Genomic DNA, 24880 nt, shown 5'->3' on the forward strand with positions numbered 1-24880 from the left:
CTGTACCCCTGTACCCCATTTTCTGCGCTGTTCTATTAGTTTTCACTGTGTTAGAACACTTCTGGAAAAAAAAGTGTAATAATCTTGTTTTCAGAGCCAAGGAAAATCTGTACCAAATGGTAACTGTGTTTCACCCAGCCACACTCCTCCACAGTCTAATACTGCCCAGCCCCCAAAACCAGCCTGGAGGCCCCTCAGTTCACAAGGGCCTGCCTCATGGGAAGGAGCCAATAATTTGGTGAGACTAAAACTGTTGATTCTAAGTACATTTAAATTTGAGAAAAAGAAATGAGCTGAGTTGAACCTTATGTGTATTTTCCCTAGGATGATGAGGAGGAAGAAGAAGAGCCTTGTGTGATCTGTCATGAGAATCTCTCTCCAGAAAACCTCTCTGTTTTGCCTTGTGCTCACAAATTCCATTCTCAGGTAACCCTTTAAACTTACCTTTTTATTTTATTTTTTATTTTACTGATTATTTTTTCAATTAAAAAATTAAATGTCATTTTAAAGTCAGTTTAATATAGAGAAGTAATATGAAATAGTAGAAAAATGACCTGTACACTACCCTGAAACCTCAATATTCAAAAGAAGGTTAATATATTTAGATAATAGAAGATTCAAACAGGGGCGCCTGGGTGGCTCAGATGGTTAAGCGTCTGCCTTCGGCTCAGGTCATGATCCCAGGGTCCTGGGATCGAGTCCCGCATCGGGCTCCCTGCTAGGCGGGGAGCCTGCTTCTCCCTCTGCCTCTGTCTCTCTCTCTCTCTCTCTCTCTCTCTCTCTCTGACTCTCATGAATAAATAAATAAAACATTTAAAAAAAAAAAAAAAGATTCAAACAGTACCAATAGGTATGTAATGAAAGTCTAGCTTTTCTTTTTTCTTTTTAAGAAATCTGATTTTTTATCTTTTTGAATATTTTGCCGTTAAATCAACTAAGCGAGATTCATGCTGCCTTACTTGAAATCATATACATGTATCATCAGATATTGCTGTGGCATGAGTTCCACAGACTATAACTTGGGGCTTTGGAGTACCACACAGAAACACTTACACCTGTTTTCACCATACCTAGCCCCAGTTTGTGCTGTGCTTTCTCAGATCTCCATACACCTTACAGGAAAAGAGACAATGATAAGACTGAAATAATACAGAGTAGTTCCCTTAGAACTGGAAGGAATGTTAATTGACATAGCGATTCAGTGGCAGTTTAGCAACAGTGTCACTGTACCTTGATTTGCTATAAATAATGGATAGTGTCCTGTCTCCATGTACTGATGGCTCCCTACCATTATAAAGCATAAGATTTACCTTAACAGTCTGGACTCTTGTATTTGCTCTTTAGATGCTCAGGTTTCAGTTTTAATGTTAGAAAAATATGAGACTGGCATATCTTTTGTTGATTTTTGGCATTTATATAGATTAATTCCTGGTGTTGTTGCTGTGCAAATGCTATTGATACACAATTTATGAACCAAGTCTTCTGGTGCAAAGATGTAATTTGACCCAGGAAAAGATAATCTTACATAAGAAAGTCTTCTCAGGGAAGTGAATAGTAGCCAGCTCATTCAAGCCATATCTGTAAAACACGATTTCAAAGATATGTGATACCTAGTACAGAATTATATTTTCTATTTACTCTGATATGAAGAAATAGACACAGACTGGCTAATCCCAAAAGATCAGGAAAGATACTTAGTCATCTGAAGTTGTTAAAGTCCTACCCATTTAGAAAACAAATGTTTCATGAAACTTATTATTCTTTGCCATTGCCCATAGAATAGAAAGCAGGTAACCTATTCAGGTTACTTTTTAGGGTTACAGTTATATAGTGCCTATTCTTAATCCTTTCTCATCTGATCTGGCTCTCATTATTTATACAGGTAAAATTGATTTGTTTTGGGAGAGTTAGTATTCAAGCAAATGACATAACAGATAGTTCATAGCCCAGGAGTACCATCATTGTCACCAAAGAGCCATTTGAAAAGTGTATCCATCATCTAGGGATTTTAAGTTCAAAACACCATAAGCACTTGAGAACAATATATAATAAAATAGAGGAAAAATATGTAGCAGGTTTCCTCAGCCTCCTTGTTAGGAAGACTTGCTAAGTCATCCTGAAAACTGGGACTGGGGAAAGGATCCTAATCCACTGAACTCACTGAAAGGTGTTCTGTTACCAGCTATATTACTCAGTGAATCACAGAGAAGGTGCCATTATTGCAGCAGTTGGCTTGGCAATTTACTAGATAAGGTAACTGATTATATAGAGTAACAACTGCCTCTGCTAGGCTAAATCAGAGAGACTGACATGAATATTTTTGCTCCTTAGTGCATTAGACCTTGGCTGATGCAACAGGGGACATGCCCAACCTGCAGACTCCATGTTTTGTTACCAGAAGAATTTCCGGGTCACCCCAGCCGGCACTTGCCCAAGATCTGATCCAAGGGAGTGATTATGCAAAGGAAATTCAGTTATCAGGTTCCAGAATTTAGTTTTGCCTTTTATTATCAGCTGATAGTGTGAGTGGTGTGAAGCAGTGTGCTCTTTAGTATTGTACAAAAGAAGCTAGCTAATCTCATCAAAGCTGTAGCCAAAGAGGACAGAACAAATCTTCAGGACTTAGAGCTGAACTGAAAGGGCTTAAATTTTAAGTTACATTATATTTGCCCCTATCTTAGTAAGCATTTTCTTCCAGTGTAAACATCATTATTAGCACATATCTTAGGATGTTTTTGTCTTTTTCCTTCTTATTCCACTTATCCTTTACTGTCACCCCAATATAGGCTACATTTTAATTTCCTGAAATCAATTTAAGAGGAAAAGTAGAATAGCAAACAAGTAGGAAAATTCCAGATTTTATTTTCCTTTTAACTTTTAAAACTGCTTACAAAATACATAATTGAAATACTTAAATTTTATCCCTATCTTCCCCATTCTTCTCTGGCCTCTAAATATGTGCCCATGAAGAGATTATGAGTGACTTGAGGGTGTGGACCATACAGTGGTGTGTTGGAGCTTAGCTAATAATAGTTTGTGAGAAGTGACTGTTGAAGTTTCAGGAATTTTGTGAGCCAGTGATCAAATTGTTCATAGCTTGAAATCTGCATAGTGGGAGTATTTACACCATAGAAATTTGTAAATGTTATAAGTCAGGGCTTCTCTTCCCAAGAACTTCTTGTTAAACATTTACCAGTACACCACTGGGACCATGTCTGATCCTCCTGTTTCTCAATGCCTTGCACAGTAGGTGTAGCATAAATATTCCCAGAATCAGAAATCAGGAAATAGAAATGAGTTAATGTGTAAATTAAGTCACTTTCTCAGTTGAATAATTGAGATCTTATGTTCATTTGTTAACATTGTCATTGGACCTTACACTTGAAGGATTTTTTTTCTGCCTTAAAAGTTTCTTAATTTCACTTTGTCATGCTGCAGGGTGTGGGGGACTGTACGTAGATGCTTCTTATGACAAAGTTAATATTCACTGGGCTAAGCTGCCATCTAAAGCTTGTCAGTAGGAACTTTCTTAGCGGTCAAAAACCTGTTTTGAAAATAGTATTGTGTAAATGCTGTAAGTGTTGTACATGTCTTTAGTTAAAAAAAATCTAAATTCAGTTACCATGTAAGATGTTACTTGGTTCATATTTGTTTCCATAAATTAATGAAAATGAGACTAAGTGTTTTGACTCTATCTGTATATTTCAGTGTAAATGTATCTTGAAGTTACTTTAAATCTATTTAAAACTGCTATTTCTGTAATTGTATGCTAAATGTTTTCTTCTATAATGACAAGAGACTGGAAAATGTGGAGGACAATATCCAAAAATGAAGGCAGGCAATCTTCTAGACACTTAAAATGCCAAGAATGTCTCAGAATTGAAAAATTCAGAAATTATAAGGCCTTTAATAATTATCTTGTCTAACACCTTGAGGTCATGGTCCTATGGCAAATTATCTTGTAAAACAAAATGTTTCTTAGTTTGTTTACAACTATGATTTCACTTCCATGTAGGAAAGATTTTATCTGTGTATCAGTTTAAATGTATCCTGATATTTAAAACATCTATATCTGTTTGTGTTTTTTTTCTGTTATGACAAAGAGTAGGAAAATACCCAAGAAGGCAGTCATTGAGACTTGTAGAATCATAGAATGTCAGAGCTTATGGGGTCTTTAATGATCCTCTAGACTGTCCCTCATTTTATAAGTACATCATGCCTAAGATCCCATGGTTAATTAGTGGCTGGGCCAGTCCTACTTTGTTAAGGTCCTGGCACTTGGTCACATGCTTTCTTCACAAAATCAGGCTGTAAGACTTTATCCGTGCTGACCCTGCCATTCTTGGGTCTAAAGATAGGGCCCGAGGACTCAACACAGTAACTGATAATGTAGTGAGAATGTAGTAGGATTGTACTTTTGAAGTACTCTCCAATTCTGCAGATGCTGAAGATAATAGTATTGTTTTATTTTTTACTGATGAGCAAACAATACTGTCAATCCTGTGGCTGCTGAGAAATCTAGAACCCCATCCTTCCCAGAAATACAATGAGGCAATATTTACATCAAAAACAATCTGTAAACATCTAGTATATCGTTGCAGCTACTGTAAGAAGATATCTTGCAATGTTTTCCCTCAAATTTATTTTGTCCATATATGTATGTATATATAAAACACTTTCCAGCTATTATGAGATACTTTCAAATGTGTTTGTTCCCTCATTTGATCCACTGACAATTCTAAAGTGCATGTTTAGTGGATATTCCTTATTTTACGATGATAAAACTAAGGCCCAAGTAAGAAAAATAACTTATCCAAGGTCATAGCTACAAAATGGCATTTTGAAATTTGAATGCAGATCTTTTGTCACTTAGCTAGTGTTCTCTTCTAGTACTTCAGAGCTATATCCCCATTTTGGATTGACTTTGTGCAAATAAAAGTAGTTTTTTCTTCCTTGTAAATACTTGTCAAAATAAAATGAAACAGGTGGTAAACCTACTGATTTTTTTGGACTAGGAACATGGTATTGAGTATATAAAAATACATAATAGTCTGACTTTTCATTCAGATTCTTGGTTTGCTTGGGATGGTTCCAATTAATTTAATGCCTATTGTTTTGACATAATAGTGCCCCCTCTCACTCTCAGCAGTGCCCCAGTCTTGATGATGAATTATATCTTATAGTTAATAAGCTCACCTTCCCTGAATTATTTTTACTAGATTCAAATTTAGCAGGAATCCTCTACATTTATTAAATGTTCCTGGGATGCCTTATCATATAGCTTCTTGGGTAAGACTTCTAGGACTACAGTAACTAAGGAATATCTGATGTATAGCCAGATGAAAATAACAAAGATACATGGTTTCTGATTTTCTTGAGGGGGCAGTTTTCAGAGTTAATGGACTCCTATTGAGTATGGATCCTGGACCACATCACATTTACCTGCTCTGTTTATAAATGCTACATATTCCAAGAAGCCATTTGGGAATCTGCGTTTGGAATGAGTGTGCCAGGTATTCTGAAGTGTGCTAAAATTTGAAAACCATTGGTGTAGAAGAAACTGGCTTTCTCAGGCAGATCTATGTTTGAATTGAACTCCCATCTTTGGAATGTTGTGTAATCATGAACAAATTACTTTTACCAACCAAAACTTACGTAAAATGGGGGAAAAGACTACTTGCCTGACAGAGTTAGTCCTTAAATGAACATTTATTAGTCTTCATTCCCAAACTAGCAAACCTTCCATTAGTCATTCAACATGTTAGAATTTACTCCTTGATAAAATTATGAAAGGTCTTTTATCTTCAACTACCCTTATTAAAATGAATGGAGGATAGAAAATTCAGGGAAGATGGCAGAGTAGGAGGAGTGTGAGCTCACCTCATCCTACAGACTGCTAAGATAACAGCTGTACCCATGCAGCTAACTCTGAAAATGACTTGAAGACTGGCAGAACAGACCTTTCATAGTCAATTGTAGAGAAGAGGCCACATCAAAAAGGGTAGGTAAGAGGAGTGGAAAAATGGTTGGGAACCAAAACCCCTGTGAGACTAACCACAAATGGGAGGGACACCACAAGCATGGAGAAGCAAAAAGGATCAGACCTCACACTATGTAGCCCAGGAACAGGGGACCCACATTGGGAAGGCAAGTGCCCATAACGTGTGGTTTTGAAAACCAGTGGAGTTTAACTTCAGGAGCTTTTAAAATCAGCAGGGCTTAGCATACTGTAAAAATTAGCCACCTTAACTCTGGGAGAGCAGGAAGGCAAGGAAACGGATTCCCTGCCCATAAAGAGCCAGCTTAATAAATAACTTGCCCAAGACAGCAGAAAAGCAGCATTTGAAAAGAGCCTGGGGTATACGTGAAGGAGATTAATTTACTAATTTCAGAATGTGCACTGGAGGGACAGGGATCTTCACAAGATTTCGCCAGGAAAAACAACTGGGAGGCACCTTTCTCTTCTCCAGCCAGGAAGACCAGACACTTGTGTGAGCCAGTGTTCACACTCTCCACCATCTTGCTAGCACTGCACGCCCTGCCACTGGGTTTCTCCACAGACTCACCCCATCTAACCCACCTCCCTCAATAGGCATCCCACACCCTGTAAGCCCCACTGACCAGGATCAGCAACATTCCAAACTGACTCCTGCCTTGAGGAGAGGGGGAGATAACGCCACACACCAGTGTGCCCACAGTTTCACCAACTGAGCCTCTTAGCTGGCTGCACAGGAAGCAAGCTCAGCCACTTCTGCGCCTGTACCTGTGGCAGAGAGGCTAACTGCAGTTGCTTAGTCTGACCGCAGCCCACCAATGAAAGCCTCTCAGTTGGCCTTGCAGGGAGCAAGCCCTGCCTTTTGGTGTGCCTGCAACTGGCAGAGAGGCTAATTGCAGACAGCTACCCTGACTGCCAACCCTGCCTAACACGGTGGCCTTGAGAGGCCTCTCATCAGTACAGGGACCAAACCCTGCCTAGTGTGCCCACAGCAGTCAGTGGGTTCATTGCAACAGGCTGACATAAAGACTAAAGTGGCTTAGCCACAAAAGCAGGGCACAAGCAGCCCACATAAGAGACATTTAATGCCAATGGATTAAAAGAATTAATATTGTTAAAATGTCCACAATACCCAAAGCAATCTACAGAGTCAATGCAACCTTGATTAAAACACCAACAGCACTTTCTACAGAACCAAAATAATACTAAAATTTGTATGGAGCCAAAAAAGACCCCCAAATAGCCAAAGCAATCTTGAGAGAGAAGAATAATGCTAGAGGTATCACAATCCTAGATTTCAAGATATACGCTACAAAGCTATAATAATTAAAGCAGTATGGCACAAAGATAGACACATAGATCAATAGAATAGAGAGCCCAGAAATAAACCCACATTTACATGGTCAATTAATCTACAACAAAGGAGGCAAGAATATACAGTGGGGAAAAAAGTCTCTTCAATAAATGGTGTTGGGAAAACTGGACAGCTACATGCAAAAGAATGAAACTGAGCCACCTCCTTAACACCCTACACAAGAATAAGTTCAAAATAGATTAAAGACCTAAATGTGAGACCCGAAACCACAAAACTTCTAGAAGAAAATACATGCAGTAATCTCTTTGACATCAGCCTTAGCAACATTTTCTAGACATGTCTCTAAGGCAAAGGAAACAAAAGCAACAATGAACTACTGGGACTACCAACAAAATAAAAAGTTTTTATATAAAACTTTTTATAATAAAAAGCTAAGGAAACTATTAAAATGAAAAAGCAACCTACTGAATGAGAGAAGATCTTCACAACTGATATATCTGATAAGGGCTTAATATCCAAAATATATAAAGAGTGTATACAACTTGACAACCAAAAAATAACTCAATCAAAAAATGGGCAGAGGACCTCAATAGACATTTTCCATAGAAACACAGATGGCCAACAGACCCACAAAAAGATGCTCAACATCACTAATTATCAGGAAAATGCAAATCAAAACTACAATGAGTTATCACCTTATACCTGTCAGAATGGCTATTGTCAAAAAGATGAGAAATAACGTGGTGGTAAAAATGTGGAGAAAAAAAATCTTGTGCACTGTTGGTAGGAATGTAAATTGGTACAGCCACTGTGGAAAACAGTATGGAGATTCCTCAAAATATTAAAAACAGCAATGCCATAGGATCCAGTAATTTCTTTACTGAGTATTTACCCAAAGAATACAAAAACACTAATTTGAAAAGATATATGCACCCCTATGTTTATTGCAGCATTATTTTTAATAGCCAAGATATGGAAGCAACCTATGTGTCTATCAATAGATGAATGGATAAATATGTGGTATGTGTGCGTGTGCTGGAATATTACTCAGCCATAAAAAGGGATGCATTCTTGCCATTTGTGACAACATAGATGGACCTACACAGTATTCTTCCAATTTTAGTATATGTGCTGCCGAAGCGAGCACGACCTACACAGTATTCTAAGTGAATCAAGTCAGACAGAAAAAGACAAATACCATATGGTTTCACTTATATTTGGGATCTAAAACAAAACGAATGAACAAACAGAAAACAGACTCTTAAATACAGAGAACAAATTGGTGGCTGCCAGAGAGGAGGGGACTGGGTGAAATAAAGGAGATTTAATAGGTACAAATTTCCAGTTATAAAATATTTAAATCAGTCATGGAGATGAAAGGTACAGCATAGAGGATATAGTTAATAATATTGTAATAACATTGTATGGTGACAGTGACTGCAGTGATCACAGTGGGTATCAAGTAATATATAAAATTCTTGAATCAATGTTGTACACCTGAAACTAAATACAACATTGTATGTTAATTACACCTCAATAAAAATAATAAAACAAATAAAACTAATATAATTATTAGTTCTACTTTCCAGGGCCAGGTGGTGACCACAGAATTCCAGAAGATCTTTCTCGTGGCTGACTGTCCGTATATCAGACTGGCTGGACTCACCATCAATGTCCAGACTATTGCCCAGCACCTCAAGTTCTGGATGAACCTGTATGAGCTAAAGTATGGTTGGCAGATCAAGCCTCGTGAGCATAGTGGCCAACCTCCTCTGAGAAACAGTTTGGCCAATACTACACTTTGGGTTGGTCCCAAAGATCTTTAAGCCCTTCATTGCTCTCTACATCTCATCAGCTGCCCCATGATGACTGACAACTTTGTGGTCAGCAGCATGTGCAATAAACAAATGTATGGCATGTATGCATCTCTTTGGGAGTCAAACATGGATCCAGAGCACCTGCTTGAAACCATAGCACAAGCCATGCTAAATGTGTGGACCAGGATGCAGTGTGAGGCATGGGAGTCATTGTTCACATTTGTCCTTTTGAAAAGGACAAAATCACCACCAGGAGACTAAAAGCCCAAAGGGACTTATTTTCAGTCCCCAGAGCCCACTCAAAAAAAAAAGGGGGGGTTCTTATACACACACACACACACACACACACACACACGCCTAACATCTCACACAAAAATTAGCTCCAAATTATTAAAGACTTGAAGACCTGAAACCAAAATACTCTAAGAAAACAAAAGGCAGTAAGCTCCTTGACACTGGTTTTGTCATTGAATTTTTTTTATCTGACACCAAAAGCAAAGGCAACAAAAGTAAAAACAAATGGGGCTACATCAAACTAAAAAGCTTCTGCAAAACAAGGGAAACTATCACTGTAATGAAAAGGCAACAAACTGAATGGGAGAAGATATTTGCAAATCATATATCTGATAAGGAACTACTATCCAAAACATAAAGAACTTACACAACTCAAAAACAACAACAAAAACCAAACAATTAAAAAATGGACAGAGAATCTGAATAGACATTTTTCCAAACAAGACATACAGATGGCCAACAGGTACATCAAGATATATGGTCAATACCACTAATCATCAGGGAAATGCAAATCAAAATCACAGATATTTCACACATGTAAGAATGGCTAGTATCAAAAAGACAAGAAATAATAAGTGCTGGCATTCATGTAGAGATAAGAGAACCCTTGTACACTGTTGGTAGAAATGTAAATTGGTGCAACCACTATGGAAAACAACGTGGAAGTTCTTCAAAAAATTCAAAGTAGAACTACCATATGATCCAGCAATTCCACTCTGGGTATTTATCTTAAGAAAATGAAAACACTGATTTCAAAAGATATATGCATCCCATGTTCATTGAAGTGTTTTTATAATAGCCAAGACATGGAAACAACCTAAGTGTCCACCAATGGATGAATGAATAAAGAAGAAGTGATACACACACACACACACACACACACACACACACACACGAAATATTCAGCTATTAAAAAGAACGAAGTTTTGGCACTTGTGACAAAATAAATGGACCTTGAAGGCATTATGCTATGAAATTAGAGAAAGACAAATACTGTATGATCTCTCTTTTATGTGGAATCTTAAAAAAACAAAACAAAACAAAAGTTCATAGTTACAGAGAACAGACTAGTAGTTGCATGTGCGTATGGTGTAGGGGGGCTGTCAAAATGGGTGAAGGTGGTCAAAAGGTATGAATTTCATTACAATCTTAACCTTACATCTAAAGCAACTAGAAAAAGACCAAAGAACAGAGTTAGTAGAAGGAAGGAAATAAAGATCAAAGCATAAACTAATGAAATAGAGATTTAAAAAACTGAAAAGATAATGAAACTAAGAACTGGTTCTTTGAAAAGATAAACAAAATTGATAAACCTTCAGCCAGACTCAAAAATGAAAGAGAATTTACAATTGATACCACAGAAATACAAAAGATCATTTAAAAATGACTATAAACAATTATATGCTAACAAAACAACCTAGAAGAAATGGATAGATTCTTAAAAATATGACATCTTCTAAGACTAAATCAGGAAGAAATAGAAATTTTGAATAGACCGATTACTAGTAAAGAAATTGAATCAGTAATCAAAAAACTCCCAAATAAAAGTCCAGGACCAGACAGCTACACAGGTAAAATACTACCAAACATTTAAAGAAGAGTTAATACCTATCCTTCTCAAACTATTCCAAAAAAAAAAAAAAATGGAAGAGGAAGAAATGCTTTCAAGCTCATTCTACAAGGCCAGCTGTACCCTGATACCTAAACCAGATGAAGACCATACAAAACAACAACAACAACAACAAACAATTATAAGCCAATATCCCTGATTAACAGAGATGCAGAAATTGGCCACAAAATATTAGCAAATGGAATTCAACGATACATTAAAAGGATCATATTCCATTATCAAGTGGTTTTTATTCCAGGGATGCAAAGGGGGTTCAATATCTGCAAATCAATGAATCTGGTATATCGTTTTTACAAAATGAAGAATAATCATATGATCATCTAAATAAAAGCAGAAAAAGCATTTGACAAAGTACAACATCCATTCATGATAAAATTCTCAACAAAGTGGATGTAGAGGGAGTGTACCTCAATATAATAAAGGCTATATATGACAAACCCACAGCTAACAGCATGTTCAATGATGAAGAGTTGAAAACTTTTCCTATAAGATCAGGAACAAGACAACAAGTCTACTCTCACCTATTTTATTCAACATAGTATTGGAAGTCCTAGTCACAGCTATTAGGCAAGAAAATAAGTAATAAAAAGCATCCAAATTGGAAAGGAAAAAGTAAAACTGTCACTATTAGCAGATGACAGGATACTATATATTAAAAAACCTAAAGATTCCACCAAAAAACTGTTAGAACTATTAAATGAGTTCAGTAAAGCTACAGGATACAAAAATCAATATACAGAAATCTGCTGCATTTCTACACACTAATAAACTATCAGAAAGAGAAACTAAGAAAACAGCCCATTAACAATCATATCAAAAGGAATAAAATACCTAGAAATAAATTTAACCAAGAAGGTGAAAGATCTGTACTTTAAAACTATAAAATATTGATGAAAGAAATGGAAGATGACACAAATGAAGGGTAAGATATACTGTGTTCATGGATTAAAAGAATTTTCTTAAAATGCCCATACTGCCTAAAGCAATCTACAGATTCAGTATAATCTCTATCAAAATACCAATGGCATTTTTCACAGAACTAAGGCCAATAATCCTAAAATTTGTATGGAACCACAAAAGACCTCAAATAGCCAAAGAATGTTGAGAAAGAACAAAGCTAAAAGTGTCTTACTCTTGGATTTCAAACTATACTACAAAGCTATAGTAAGCAAAGCAATTTGATACTGACACAAAAACAGATACATAGATTAATGGAACAGAATAGAAAGCCCAGAAGTAAACTCATGCTTATATAGTCAATTAATCTACAACACTGGAGGCAAAAATATACAGTGGGGGGAAAAGACAGTCTCTATTATTATATAATAATAAATGGGGCTGGGAAAACTGGACAGCTACATTCCAGAGAATAAAACTAGACCACTTTCTTATACCATATACAAAAATAAACTCAAAATGGATTAAAGACTAAAATATAAGATCTGAAAACACAAAACTCCTAGAAGAAAACTTGGGCAAGGGCACCTGGGTGGCTCAGTGGGTTAAGCATCTGACTCTTGATTTCAGCTTACATCATGATCTCAGGGTCATGAGGTAGAGCCCTGCATAGGGCTCCATGCTGGCCATGGAGCTTGCTTGAGATGCTCTCTCTCCCTCCCTCTCTGCCTACCCCCCCCCCACCCTGCCCACTCTCTCAAATAAATAAAACTTAAAAAAAAAAAAAAATACGCAGTAAGCTCTTTGTCAATGGACTTAATGGTATTTTTGGATCTGTCTCTTCAGGCAAGGACAACAAAAGCAAAAATAAATAGAACCACAAAAAACTAAAAACTATCAGAAGGTGAAGGAAACCATCAGCAAAATGAAAAGGAAATCTTCTCCAAGAAGATATTTGCAAATGATATATCCAATAAGGGGTTAACATCCAAAAAACAATCTAAAGAACTCATAAAGGGGTACCTGGGTGGCTCAGTTGGTTAAGCATTGGACTCTTGGTTTCAGCTTAGGTCATGATCTCACAGTCATGGGACCGAGCCCCACGTTGGGCTCCATGCTCAGTATGGAATCTGCTTCAGATTCTCCTTCTCTCCCCTTTTTCTCCTTCCTCTGCTCCCTCAACGCTCTCTTTCTAAAATAAATAAAATCTTAAAAAAAAAAATCATAAAACTCAATATAAAAAATCCAATTTTAAAAATGGGCAGAAGACCTGAATAGACATTTTCCCAAAGACCTGTAGATGGCCAACTGGCACATGAAAAGATCCTCACCATCACTAACCATCAAGGAAATGCAAATCAAAAATCACAATGAAATATCACCTCATACCTGTCAAAATGGTCATTATCAAAAAGACAAGAAATAACAAATGTTGGTGAGGATGTGGAGAACGAATGGTAACTACACATACGTGGTGTGACCATTTCTTAATGTACAATTTTAAATAGCAAATCATTATGTTGTACACCTGAAACAAATACAAAATTATATACCAATCAATACATACATACATACATCCACATACATACATACTGACTACTTGAAAATCCCAGGTTGTTTCTTTGGGTAAATGCAGAAGTAAAACAACATTAGAACATTATTATCAGAGGTAGTCATTATTCTAATTCAGAATAAAGCCACAATTACAGTATTCTCACTTCAAAATTGATGGTATTTGATCAGCACTTTTAAAAAGGCAATGTACAAATGTTTCACCTTTTAATTTCAAACATCATATTGCTGTTTATTTACAACATGTCTCCATGGGGTTGTATCATTTTCTTAAACCATGAAATTTTACAACCACTATTAGGATTCCAGTATTACAATAACACAGTTCTGCAGTGTGAATAATCTGTCAATGTGCTATCTCAGCTCAGAGAAAATAGCAATGGTGTAAGAAACTAGCATCAGAGGCCTTGACTTTGGTCTTGAAACACTATTATATGAAAAAGGCAAGGCTAATTATAAGCTGTAGTTATTAGTTTGCATTATTTCAGTTCAAGAAAAACTTCATTTTCATGCTAACAGCCTATGACAAAAGCCATTTTTCTTCAACTAAAGGAGATCCACTTTGATTGTAATTTCAATTAAGAGTGTATTGTTTTGGGGTGCCTGAGTGGCTCAGTCGTTAAGTGTCTGCCTTCAGTTCAGGCCATTATCCCAGGGTCCTGGGATCTATTGAGCCCCTCATGGGGCTCCCTGCTCAGCAGGAAGCCAGCTTCACCCTCTCACACTCCCCCTGTTGTGTTCCCTCTCTCTCTCTCTGTCAAATAAATAAAATCTTTAAAAAAAAGTGTATTGTTTTAATAAATTATGAACACATTTATAAAATTATCAGATTATAAAATAAACCTAAATAGAAGTTCAAGAACCAACATATATTTATTGAATATGATTTTTTTAGATAGTCAGTGCCTCTCACTGCTCTCAGTCAAGAGTTGACAAGCTCCTTGAGGGCATGACAACAACACAGGTGATTACATTGGATCACGGTCATCATGAGTGTTTATTGAATGTTTGTTATATGAGTACTATTTTTGGCTTTTAGTATATCAAGAGGCATAAGACAAGGTCCCTGGCTGGAAGTAGTTAAGTCTTTTTTTTTTTTTTTTTTTTTAAAGATTTTATGTATTTATTCATGAGAGACAAAGAGAGAGAGAGGCAGAGGGAGAAGGAGGCTCCCAAGGAGCAGGGAGCCCGATGCGGGACTCGATCCCAGGACCTTGGGATCATGACCTGAGCCAAAGGCAGACGTTTAACCATCTGAGCCACCCAGGCACCCAGAAGTTGTTAAGTCTTAAGTGGAGAGCAAGCATCTCAACTTCTCAAAGATGGCTAGTATTATAATGCAACATACATTTGGTGCCAAATGAATGACACAGACAGGTGCTATTATAAGAGTTTGGTCATTGTGAGCTGGGAGAATCAGAGTTTCTCACTGAAAATGGAGAAACAAATTACCTCTTGCTGATTTTCAATCATATTAGGACCTTACCTTAGGTACTCTCCACATGAAACATTCTTTCCTTAGACTACATGTTTCACTCTTGCACTCTTTCAGTTCTCTGCTCAAATGTGATCTCAGAGTAGTTTTCCTTGAGTGCCACGATGAAAACAGACCTCTTCTCTACCACAGATACCTTCCCCCCTTTTAATCTGAAATTCAGTTGTTTACTTGTCTTTTGTCTTTTTTGTAATACAAGTTTCATGAGAACAGAAATCTTGCTTTGTTTATTATTATTTGTCCATTGCCTGAAACATTATCTGCCATAATATAGGTATTCAGTTAATATTCATTGAGTAAATGGGTCTTGTGAATCAAATGGAACTTATATAAGAGGACAGAGTAGCCATTCTAGGCAAGGATAATGACTTGAAAAATAAGTGCAACCTAGAGAGGGCTTTCAATCATGGTCTATAGATGACTTTCTATATTCTCCCTGGAAATTTCAGTGAAACCTGGGATACTTATAATATCACTGATAGAGCAAATGATTGGGCTTGCCACTGTTGTAATAATCCCCAGTCAGTTTGTAGCCAGTGAACCTTTTCCTGGGTCTTCCAGTTATCCCTGAGCATACAGAATAAAACTCAGCAAAGAGGACTTGGGTAGATCTCCAGAAGTAAAATTTTACAAAGGATAGGACAAAAATGTTGATGAGATGTTCAAAATGATTGGCTTATTTTTCAGGATTTCCATGAACAAAAAAGAAAGACTAAAAATTATAATGAAGATGAAAATGAAACCAAGGTATAATTGATTAAGGTTGATTAAAACTTTTTTTTTCCCAAAACCATATGACAAAAAATTTACTCAGATTTCACCCCAACTACTGCTTGATAAGTAGGTATCTGCCAATCTTCTCTTCCCTACCAGGCCTAAGTAGACAAAATCTCACAAAATTGATGAAAAGCCACTGATGGAATTACACACCTAACTGCTCTTCATTAATTGTCAGCATCAGTGCCACCCAGTCTATGCCATGAGACCATCCCCGGTCTGGTCTATTTGGGTTAGTAAGAGTCTACATATCTTCCTTTGGGATAGGAGGCAGACAGGATCTTCTCAGTGTTCTGAATGGTTAAAGCTCATCAAAGGCTGATTTATGATAGTAAGGAGCAGCTACCACAGAGTGAGACTACACACCAACATATTGTAGCTTTCACAGAATTTTACTAATACTAAACTATTTTAATAGTATTTTTTATTAAGAAAGTAATGCATGCTGAATACAGCAAATTTCAAACTATAGAAACATAGGAGAAAAAAATACCATCTATAGTTCCACCCTTAGAGTATTTTCTACTCCAATTTTTATGTATATATAATCTTGCTTTTAAATCTATATTTAATGCAAAATATCAGTATATAAACATAACAGTAATGAAAAATTTTAATGATCACTCTCAGTTCCTTGCTCTAATAAATCTGTTACTGAACTAATTTTTTCTAGTTCTGATCTATATGCAAGTGGCTACTGAGGTACAACTTAGCATCAGTACAGCTTTTTAATGTTGTTTTGTCATTTCTCGTAGTAAGAAAAACCTGTTGCTGTATAAACACAGGGATGAAACCAATACATCCGAATTAAAATTTTGGTGCCCTGGAGAGTCATCCTTAGAGCTCCAATTTTTAGTCTTTGATTTGGGAAAAATATTTTTCAGTTTTTCTTATGGTAAATGGTTACTGACATGAACTTGATGATTTTCCAGATTTAAATTTACTCAGTCTAATGGTATATATAATAATGGGGTTTGGTATTTGTCTTATATAGTTTCTTACCTCGTCTTCATTTCTTTAGGATCTTTTGGACATAGCAAGACTTCTTTTTCCTTCTGGACTTGATTTAAAGTGAATTAAAATTGGATATAAGCAAGGTTTAGATTTTTCTTTATATTTAATATATTTTGTTTATACATCTTACATTCTTTTTGTTACTTCTTATTTCAGAAAAAGTAATTGGCTCCTTCTAAAACTGTTGCTTCATTTCTGAGGCATTACCATATTCCCATATTTTGACTGAATATAAATTCAAAGTTTTTTCCCTTAGAAATAATTATTTTAAAATGTTATAACTACATATTATTTAATAATGGATTTAGAACTAATAAACAACCACAACTTAAAGTATTCAATGTACCAGACAAAAGATCCTTAGAAAAGCAGGACTGACATTCTCCATACATTTAGAATTTAGGGTTTATAAAATTAGAGATTTCTTTAAAAGGAAATAAAAATGTATTTTAAATCTTCTACATTATGGTTTTTGCTGAAGTTGGTATCACTAACACTTTAGTTGAGAAAAACTATAAAAAATTGGATAAAAAATGTTTTAAAGACAGCTAATTGAAAGCATCAGAGAATAATGAGGATAGCCAGGAGTTGAGGAGCCATGATTCCAAAGAGAAAGCAAGGCTGTATTTTCTCCTGGAGGCATCTGTATATTCAAGGGCATGGATACTGAGAAGTAACTACATATTGCTCAAGAAAGTACCAGATTAGGGAGACAAAAAATAAAGTGGAGTTCATGGCTAATGACAAGCAGAACCTGATACCAATGTCCTAGAGACAAAACTGTACAGAAGTGAAACTGACATTCTCATTTCCTTTCCCCCCCTCCCTTGAAGCAATTGCCAATTCCTCAGTTGCACACGTGCCGGACAAGAATCTAGAAATCAAGAAGAAATGAGTTGCTAAGAGGCTATAAAGCTAAGCTGAGATTTAGGCATTGCCAGGATTCTAGAGAGAAAATGTATAAGGCAAAACACCTCTTGGATGTGAGAACAATCTGGCTGTGACATCTGTCACCCTATCGATTGCCAGGGTTGATTCAGCTGATCTGGCTAAGTAGGTGGATGTTCCCTTCCTTCCTCACTGGTCCATGTGTGTCCCACCAGAAGCTGCGTGCTCGGCTGAAGAGGATGAACTTCTCTGAAGAGGAGGACCATTCTTCCATCAAGGGTGTACAAGTAGCCTTGATTCCCTGCTAGAACCCCCAAACAAGCTCTTAAGGTCCATTCATAGGAGAATATAGGGCAGTCAAATGGCCAAGACTCCAGACACATCCAAATGAGGTGCTGCATGTAGCAGTCTGCCTTTCTTTAAAAAGAGAGAGAAAAACAAAACACCTATTTTTTTCTTTCTATTCACAGCATACTCAGGCTGCCCAAATTTGTGGGGGTTGTTTCTGTCCAACACACAAACACACACCAAGAAATTTTCCCACTTTCTGGTGGACACACATTTCCCATCCTACAAATTTAATCCTGACACTATCTACCTGGAGATAGCATCAGTTCATACAGGTTGAGGGCTCAGTTCCACAAGACTGCCTTCCCACTTAAAGTGCCAATCACAGGTCCAGTTTGTCACCTGGGCTTCAACCAGCTTGCTATATAAATCAGAGGTTCTTATTACCCTGGGATTTGACAGTATGCTAAAATAGCTCACAGAACTCAGGAAAATAGTTGCTTACTAAGTTGCTTATTTATTATAAAGGGATACTATTCAGGAACAGCCTGATAAAAAAGATGCATAGGGCAAGGTAGTAGGAAGGGGGAGAGAGCTTCCATGCCCTCTCCAGTAGTACCACCCTCCCAGAACTTCCAAGTGTTCACCAACTGAAGAGCCCTGTGAGCCTTGTAGTTCAGGGACTTTCATGGAGGCTTCATTACATAGACATGATTGATTAAATTATTAGTTATTAGTGACTAACTCAACCTCCAGGCCTTCTCACTCCCTGGAGATCATGGAGTAGGGCTGAAAGATCCAACCCTCTAATCACATGGTTGGTTTCCCTGGCAACCAGTCCCCATTCTTATCCTTAGGGGCTTTCCAAAAGTTATCTCATTAACATAAAGTAAGGTGTGGTTGAAAGAGGCTTGCTATGAATAAAAAGACACATTTATCACTCTTATCCCTTAAGAAATCCCCAAGGGTTTTAGGGCTTTGTGCTTGGAATGAGGATGAAGACCAAATATATATTTCTTACAATATATCACAATAGCTCAAAATTGAAGTTCAGGTCTCACAAATAATAGAGGTATTCCCCTGAGAACCCTAAGAATCTCAGGGGTAAGGACAAACCAGAACTAGATCAGACTTGATTGGATCAAAGTGATCTGCCCATGCTCTATCTGTCTGCTAGAAGATAAAAATCTCTCTAGAAGAAGATAACCATAATTTGGAGTCTCCTCAGTTTTTGTTTTTTTTTATACATAACAACTGGCATTCCGCACACACACAAAAATTACCAAGCATGCTGAGAAACAGGACTAAATGACTGAAAACCAAGAGAAATAACAGACAACAGAAACAGACCCACAGGTATTCCAGATTCATTCATTAGGAGACAAAACTTCAAAACAACTATAACTAATATATTTGAGAAGACAGATGAAAAGATGATAAATTAGAATTTAAGTAAAATTTCAAAACTAAAAATGAACTTTAGTATTCATAGATGGGTTTAATAGAACATTAGACACAGCAGAGGGGAGGATTGGTGAATAGGAAGATAACACAGAAAATCTCTAGGCTGAAGTTTAGAGAGCAAAAAACATAGAAAATTCAGTAAAGTGTAAAAGTAAAAGCACCTAACATACATGTAATTGGATTCCCAGAAGGAAAAGAGAGAGAGAATGGGCCATAAATCTTTTAAAGGTTTTATTTATTTATTTGAGAGAAAGAGAGTGTGAGCATGAAAGGGGGAGGGAAAGGGACAAGCAGACTCTGAGCTGAGCCCAGAGCCCAACACAGGGCTTGATCCCAGGACCCTGAGATCATGACCAGAGCCAAAACCAAGAATCGGACACTTAACAGACTGAGCCACCCAGGCACCCCATTAATATTATTTAAAGAGATCATAACTACAAATTTTCCAAAGTGGCATGTGCGCGCGCGCACACACACACACACACACACACACAAATCAAGCCACAGGTTGAAGAAGCTATTCAAACCCCAAGTAATATTTAGATGATGAAAGAGGAAGAAAGGGGCAGGGGGAAGAGAAGAAACTGCTGCTGCCACACTCAGGCACATCATAAAAAAACTGCTGGAAAAATAATACATCTTAAAGTATTATGGGATTTTAAAAAACTACAATAAAACAGCTAATTTTATACAAGAAACACTGGAAGCCAGACGATAATGCATTGATATGTTTAAATATTGAAAGCAACTACCAATTCAGAATTCCATTTCCAGTTAACATGTCCTCTAAAACTGAGGATTAATCAATGTCTCTGAGACAAATATAAACTGAATTTATTGCTTATAGAACCTTATTTACTAAAAAGAGTTTAGGCAGAAGAAAAATGTTCCAAATGGAAGACCGTTAATGCAAGAAGGAATAAAGAGCACCAACAGGGGAAAACAAACAAGTGCAGGTGACCCTGGAACAATGGGTGGTTAGGGACAGTCAAAAAACCACATGTAACATTTGACTTCCCCAAAACTTAATAACCTATTTTTGACCAGAAGTTTTTCCCAAAACATAAACAGTCAATTAACACATATTTGGTATGTGATATGCACTACATACTGTATTATTATAATACAGTAATTTAGAGAAAAGGAAATCTTAAGAAAAATCACAAGAAAGAGAAAATACATGTACAGTTCTAGGCCGTATTTATTGAAAAGAATCCACATGTGAATGGACCCATATAGTTCAAACTCATGTTGTTCAATGGTCAACTGTAAACCCATATTGACAATAAAATAAATATAATTCAAAATATAATATAAATACAATAAAAATGCAGAGTTTGTTAATGAGTTAAAAATGTGGTAAGATTCTTGCATGACTCAGAAAGTGGTAAAAGTACTAGCTATATACAAAGTAATTAGTCAGGATGCATGTTATCTCCAGGCTAACTGCCTAAAAGTATAAGAGAACATATTACCATAAAACCAACAGAAAAGAAAATGGAATAAAAACACTTCAGAAGAAGGAAAAAAAGAGGAACAAAGCAGAGAAGACACATATAAAACACATAAAATATGGTGGATTTAAACAGCAAATATATTAGTGTTACATTAAATAGCAGTAACCTTAATTTTCTAACTGAAAGGCAAGGACTGGAAGCTCAGATTATAAGCATAGAACACAAGAAACAAACAAAAAAACCCAACTATTTTATATTTTGAATGGAATCACCTTAAATGTAAGAACACAGAAATGTTGAAATTAAAAATATATTTAAAAATCATATGCAAACACTAACCTAAATATGTTTGGTGTAACTACATTAATATAGAATAGACTTTAAGGTAAGAAATATTACTAGTGTTAGAGATACAATAATAAAAGGCTCATTTCAAGGGAGATATAACAATCCTCAACTTGCGTACATCTAATAACAAAGCCTTTGTTAAACTACAGGAGAAACAAATAAATCCATAACCCTATTGGGATATTTCCTATATCTGTCTCAATAAGTGATAGAACAAACAGACCTTATTGACCTATATAGAATACTACTCGCAACAACTGCAGAATACATTTTCTCTTCAGGTACATGGGAAAGGCTGACCAAAGCAGACCATATGCTCTGCCACAAAGCAACTGTCAACAACTTTCAAGAGTTGGAATAATGCAGAATATATTTCCTGACCATAGTATTGAGCTAAAAATCAGTATCAAAAGTAAACATAAGGACTTCCAGTTTCTGGTCCAACATGTAAAGAGCCTGGAAATCATCACTCTCACCCCAACCTGACAACCAGATAAATCTGAATAAATCTCTTAGATACATCAGAGAATTGAAGTCACAGGGCAAACTGCTCTGAACATGGGAGACAGAGGAATACAGAGAATCACAGCCTACTGGGAGCAGAAGACACTGCTGGAACCAGCAAGAGTAAATCACTTACAGGGCAAATGGCTAATTGTTGAAGACTGAGTGTGAACTAGCTTAAGAAATGAACATTACTGGGGCCCCAGCATAAGGGAAGGCCCCCCATGTGAATTTTGTAAGGTTTATCTCCAAGAGTCCTACCTGGTTCTCAGAGTAAAGATAAGAGAAAAATCCCCTGGTACTTCTTAGGACACAAGAAGTTTTAATCATGAAAGAATGGATTAATAAACTAGACTGCATTACAATTAAGATTTTATGTTTATGATAAAACTATTGACTTGTGGGACATCTGGCTACAATGACATGAACCCTCTTTGTGGGGTGAACCCTCCCTACAAAACCAAAGTATAGAATATGATAAATTTTACCCCTCCAATTTCTGGTTCTGGAAATTAAATCTAAAACTAGGTTATAGTGCTGGTTGTCTGAATAAATTCACTAAATATCTTCAAGCCATACACTTGAAATGGATGAATTTAATGACATGTAAATTATACCTCAAGAAAACTTTTTTAAAAAGACATATTAAGAGAACAAAAATGGAAGCCATGATCTGGGATACATTATTTGAAATACATGTATAAGACAAGGGACTCCTGGGGTGCCTGGGTGGCTCAGTCAGTTAAGCATCTGACTTCAGCTCAGCTCATGATCTCAGGGTCCTGGGAATGAGCCCCACATTGGGATCCCCACTCAGCAGGGAGTCTGCTTGTCCATCTCCCTTTCCCCCTCCTTTGTCCCTCCCCCTGTTTGTGCTCTGTCTCTAAGTAAATAAAATCTTAAAAAAAAAAAAAGACAAGGGACACCTATTCATATTATATAAAGAACTTTTATAATAAGAAAAAGAAGTAAACTTAATATGAGCAAAATAGAAAAACACACCCCTCATAAATGAGGATATTAAAATAATCAAAAGCACATGAAAAATGGTCAACATCATTAATTTTCAGAAAGCTAAAAAATAGAACCACAAAGAGATACCACTACACACAGAGAAGAATGGCTAAAATGAAAATAAACAAGTGAAAACCTAAATTACAAGATTTTGGCAAGAATGTGAAACAAACGAACCTCTCATTCAGTTTGCTTGTAGGAAAGTAAATTGACATAACCCTTTTAGAAAACTGATTTGCAAGATCTACCAAAGCTAAGAGTAGACCTGCTTTACAATCCATCAAGTCCATTCTAGTAATACACACCATATAGATGTGTACATATGTATACCAAAATACATGTACAGGAATGTTCAAAGTATTACTCATAATAGCTCTGAACTTACCAATAAAAGAATGGGTCAACTGTTGTATATTCTTACAATAGAGTGCTACAAAGCCGGGAAAAAGAGGACTCACAACAATATGGATAAATCATGAAGATATAACTTTTAATGAATTAATACAGATGAAATGAGTACATACTGTATGATTCCCTTTATAGAAAATTCAAAAAAGATAAGATAAACTAATATTTGATGGAAAGGGCATGTTTGGGATGGACATGAGGAAAGAATCTAGAATTTATCCAATGTTTTATGTATCTTGAACTTATATTTAAGATGTATATACTCTGCCATACTTAGGTCATATTTTAATAACAACAGGCAGTGGTCCAGATGGCAACACAGGAAGACCTTGAACTCACCCTCTCCATAGACACACCAAATTTATACCTATTTATAGAGCAGTTCCGCCTGAAGAAGAATGGAGGGTTGAGTGAACAGCTTCTGGACAGCAAAAGATAGACCACAGAGAGAACCGCAAGAGAGATGGAGACATGGTAGCAAAGGGAACCACCCTTCCTGATGCTGCAAACTACAGTAGGGAGGGATGGTACTGAGGAACAGTGAGCAGATTCATCTGCCTTGGGGCACAGAAAAAAAGCCACAGTTTACAAGAGCAACTAGAATATAAAAGATCCAGCCCTAGAACTCTGCCAAACAGCAGGGGAGCTGTTGGAATTCTCTGCAGTCGAAGTGGCTGGTGAGCACCATGGTTTATGCTCCTTCTCCACCTTGGTAGTGCAAATAAGAGCGTGGTTTAGATGCCATAGCTGGCCTACCACCTCAGTAAGCCCCAGGTCCCTAGTCCACATGAGCCCCAGATGTCCTGGGCACAGAAAAAAAGCCCCAGTTTAAAAGAGCAACTAGAATATTGCCCTAGAATGCTGTCAAATGATGCGGGAGCTCCTGGAATGCTCTCTGGGTTGGAATGGCTGGCAAACACCATGGTTTGCATTTCCCTCTCGACCTTAATAGTGTGGATGGGAGCAGAGATCGGGGGCCCTAGCTGGCCTACCGCCACGGTGACCCCTGGCCCCCTATCCCACATCAGCCTAAGCTATCTTGCTCAGGCAGCCCCAGTGTGGTACACAGTGGCACACTCCTGGTCAGCATTCCCTACAGCTCCAGTCATCTTCCCAAGGTGACAAAGGTGTATAAGCACCCCCACAACACTCCACGCCCACACCACTTCAGCTCCAGACAACTTGCTAGGACATCCCCAGTGTAGAGTGCTCTGGGGCATCCTGGCTCATGCCCACTTCAGCTCTAGCTCCTCTTACAGGGCATCTCGTATATGAAGCACCCCAGGAACACTAGCCCAAGCCTGCCTCAGCTCCAGTGCTCCACCAGGACCTCCAGCCTGTATCCTACCTGGGCTTCAGCAGCCACACCAGGGTGCCCCAAGCTCAGAGAATCCCAGGACATCCTAGCTTGTACTCACTTTAGCCTTAACTGCCAGGGCACCCTTTGTGCAGAGAGCACTGAGACCAGCTTGGCCTGTGTCCACTTCAGTTTAAACTACCCTGCCAAGGTGCTCCCTATGCAGACAGCCCCAGGGCCGCCCTGGTCTACACCCACTTCAGCTTTGGCCATCCCACCAGAGCAGCCCCAGCACAGAGTTCCCCAAGATCCCCAGCCCATGCCAGTCACAGCTCCAGCCAGCCAAAGTCACCAGGTACACACAGTCTACACAGGGGATGACAACATATAATACCATTCCTTCAAG

The 24880-nt window shown here is 37.3% G+C and overlaps 1 protein-coding gene and 1 pseudogene across 11 annotated transcripts in view; both read left to right on the plus strand.

The window, feature by feature from the left end:
• The window catches only part of DZIP3 (DAZ interacting zinc finger protein 3), a 96572-nt gene extending 91579 nt beyond the window's left edge, over window positions 1-4993 (plus strand). For all 11 annotated transcript variants that reach the window (XM_078065778.1, XM_078065767.1, XM_078065773.1 and 8 more), the window contains 3 exons: window positions 95-238; window positions 325-426; window positions 2332-4993. In XM_078065778.1, the coding sequence (XP_077921904.1) occupies window positions 95-238; window positions 325-426; window positions 2332-2442 (357 nt within the window). In that variant the 3' untranslated portion in view covers window positions 2443-4993. The remainder of the gene's footprint in view (window positions 1-94; window positions 239-324; window positions 427-2331) is intronic.
• Window positions 4994-6060: 1067 nt separating this feature from the next.
• The window catches only part of LOC118520328 (proteasome subunit beta type-3 pseudogene), a 29496-nt pseudogene continuing 10676 nt past the window's right edge, over window positions 6061-24880 (plus strand).

Source organism: Halichoerus grypus, chromosome 1, assembly GCF_964656455.1.
Source record: "Halichoerus grypus chromosome 1, mHalGry1.hap1.1, whole genome shotgun sequence".
Lineage (NCBI taxonomy): Eukaryota > Metazoa > Chordata > Mammalia > Carnivora > Phocidae > Halichoerus > Halichoerus grypus.